Genomic DNA, 2874 nt, shown 5'->3' on the forward strand with positions numbered 1-2874 from the left:
CCCCCCTTTTGACGTTGGGCACCCACTTTTTGTTGCTGGGCACCCACTTTCTGATGCTGGGCACCCACTTTCTGATGCTGGGCCCCCATTTTTTGGCATTGGGCACCCACTTTGTGATGTTGGGCTCTGACTTTTGACGCCCAGCACCCACTTTGTGACGTTGGGCACCCACTTTGTGATGATGGGCTCTGACTTTTGATGCTGGGCACCCACTTTTTAGCATTAGGCACCCACTTTTGCCACCGGGCACCCACCTTCTCGACGTCGGGCAGACACTCCAGCAGGGTGACCGCGTCCTGCTCCCTCCTCCTGGCCATGGCCTCCAGCACCACGTGGTGGAGCCGGGGGGTGATGAGCGGCGTGGGCAGCTCCCGCAGGAAATCCTTCAGGATCCCTGCGGAGAGAGGCCACCGTGGGACCATCAGTGCGGGACATGGGAGCTGGGGGCACCCAGTGGGGGGCACCCAGAGGGGGGCACCCACCCGTGATGACGTTGATGTCGGGGTAGAGCTGCTCCGACAGGGTCACGGCCGCGCTGTCGCGCTCGAAGGCGTCGCGAAGCTCCTTCTTGACGGCAGCGGAGCCGCACAAGCGGTAGAGGCCCACCACCTGCTCCGGGCACCAGGAGGGACCAGTATGGATCAGTATAGACCAGTATAGACCAGTAGGGACCAGTATGGACCAGTAGGGACCAGTAGGGACCAGTAGAGACCAGTACGGGGGGGTTCTTCTACCACCACCACCAGCATGGGGACACCAGTATAGATCAGTATGGACCTGTATGGACCAGTATAGACCAGTATCGACCAGTATAGACCAATATGGACCAGTATAGGGGTGTTCTACCACCACCACCTGCATCAGACACGGGGAGAGACCAGTATGGACCAGTAGAGACCAGTATAGGGGTGTTCTACCATCACCACCTGCATGGGGACACCAGTATGGACCAGTAGAGACCAGCAGAGACCAGTATGGGGGGATTCTACCACCACCACCTCCATGGGGACACCAGTATAGACCAGTATAGGGCGGTTCAACCATCACCACCTGCATGGGGACACCAGGATAGACCAGTATAGACCAGGATGGGGGGGTTCTACCACCAAATCCCACCTCACCACCAGTAGACACCATATGGGGTGGGTTCTTCTATCATAACCACCACTAGACACCACTTTGGGTGGGTTCCTCCACCAAACCCCAATGGATCATGAAAGGGACACCACTTTGGGCGGGTTCCTCCACATGGACCATGACAGGGACACCACTTTGGGTGGGTTCCTCCACCAAACCCCCATGGACCATGACAGGGACACCACTTTGGGTGGGTTCCTCCACCAAACCCCCATGGACCATGACAGGGACACCACTTTGGGTGGGTTCCTCCACCAAACCCCCATGGACCATGACAGGGACACCACTTTGGGTGGGTTCCTCCACCAAACCCCAATGGACCATGACGGGGACACCAGTTTGGGTGGGTTCCTCCACCAAACCCCAAAGGACCATGATGGGGACACCACATTGGGTGGGTTCCTCCACCAAACCCCCAGGAACCATGATGGGGACACCACTTTGGGTGGGTTCCTCCACCAAACCCCCAGGAACCATGATGGGGACACCACTTTGGGTGGGTTCCTCCAGCAAACCCCAAAGGACCATGACGGGGACACCACTTTGGGTGGGTTCCTCCACCAAACCCCCAGGAACCATGATGGGGACACCACTTTGGGTGGGTTCCTCCACCACAACCCGCCCCAGACACCAGTTTGGGGTGGGTTCCTCCATCACCACGAGCAGGACTCACCTTGAGGCCACGTTTCTCTATCTCAGCCACACACTTCTGGATGATCAACGGCACCTTGGTGGCCGTCTTCTCCCTTTCCACCAGTTGACCCAGCTCCACACCGAAGACACGGGGCTCCTGCTCACTGGGACGCTCCCATCGCTCCACCAAGGTGAACTTGGAGTAGAGGACACCCCGTGGTTGCAACCTCACAGCCAACTGCTGCGCACGGCACCCTGCGGAGCCCAACGTTGCCATCACCACGCCACCAAGCACCCAACACCCCCCACCCATGACCCCAGCACCACGCAACACCCTCCCAACCCATGTCCCCCAGCCCCACGTCCTCCTACCTCGGAAGATGTGTGGCAGCACCACGGTGCCGTGGCAGCAGAGCCGGTTGCGGCAGGAGGTGGCATCCCAGGAGAACACCATCACCTTGAGGTGCTGGGCACCCTCCAGCTCCAGGTTGAAGGTGTGGTTGAGCCCCAGGGAGCCCGTCTTGCAGGACAACAGCGCCGTGCGGGCCCGCTTGGCCGCGTCCACCTGCAAGACGCAGAAGACCTCCCGCCCGTCGCCTCGGGGTGGCTTCAGGTCCTTCACACCATGGAGGTGGACGCTCACCAAGCCTGAGATGCGCTGCCCGCAGCGTGGTGGCATCTCCCCGCTGCTGTAAGGGTGGAAAGAGCCCACATCCAAGCCCAGATCCACCTCTTCTGGATCACAACGTGGTTTGGCCTTCACGGGAAGCTCTGGAGAGTCTCCATCACTCAAGTAGCCACCTCTGGTGGTGGCTTTGGCCCGTGGCGAGGCCACGCTGGTGTCCAAGTGGTAGCGGCTGATGACGTTGCTGGATTCCTTCCTCTCCGAGGGGGATGCTCCCTCCTCATGGCCTCGGGAACGGGCATTCCGGAGGCTCAGCTTCCTCCGGAGCTCTGGAAGCTTCTTCATCTTCATGGAGAGGCGGCGCACGGTGCCCGGGGACTTCACCTTCTGCAGGGCCCGGCTCTTGGTGGGGCTGGCGGGAGGCGATGGGGTGCTTGGGACCTTCCCTGTGGCAAAGGGAAAGGGGTGAATAGGGCTGG

General features: G+C 60.3%; 1 protein-coding gene across 1 annotated transcript in view; it reads right to left on the bottom strand.

Moving 5' to 3' along the window:
• Nucleotides 1–2807, bottom strand: part of SYDE1 (synapse defective 1, Rho GTPase, homolog 1 (C. elegans)) — a gene marked incomplete at both ends in the record, with an annotated part of 3887 nt that extends 1080 nt beyond the window's left edge. Inside the window, 4 exon segments of the mRNA XM_010015885.1 lie at nucleotides 255–394; nucleotides 483–609; nucleotides 1811–2025; nucleotides 2143–2807. Coding sequence (XP_010014187.1) covers nucleotides 255–394; nucleotides 483–609; nucleotides 1811–2025; nucleotides 2143–2807 — 1147 coding nt within the window.
• Between the last annotated feature and the right edge of the window lie 67 nt (nucleotides 2808–2874).

Source organism: Nestor notabilis, unplaced genomic scaffold (genome assembly GCF_000696875.1).
Source record: "Nestor notabilis isolate BGI_N333 unplaced genomic scaffold, ASM69687v1 scaffold8736, whole genome shotgun sequence".
Classification (NCBI taxonomy): domain Eukaryota; kingdom Metazoa; phylum Chordata; class Aves; order Psittaciformes; family Psittacidae; genus Nestor; species Nestor notabilis.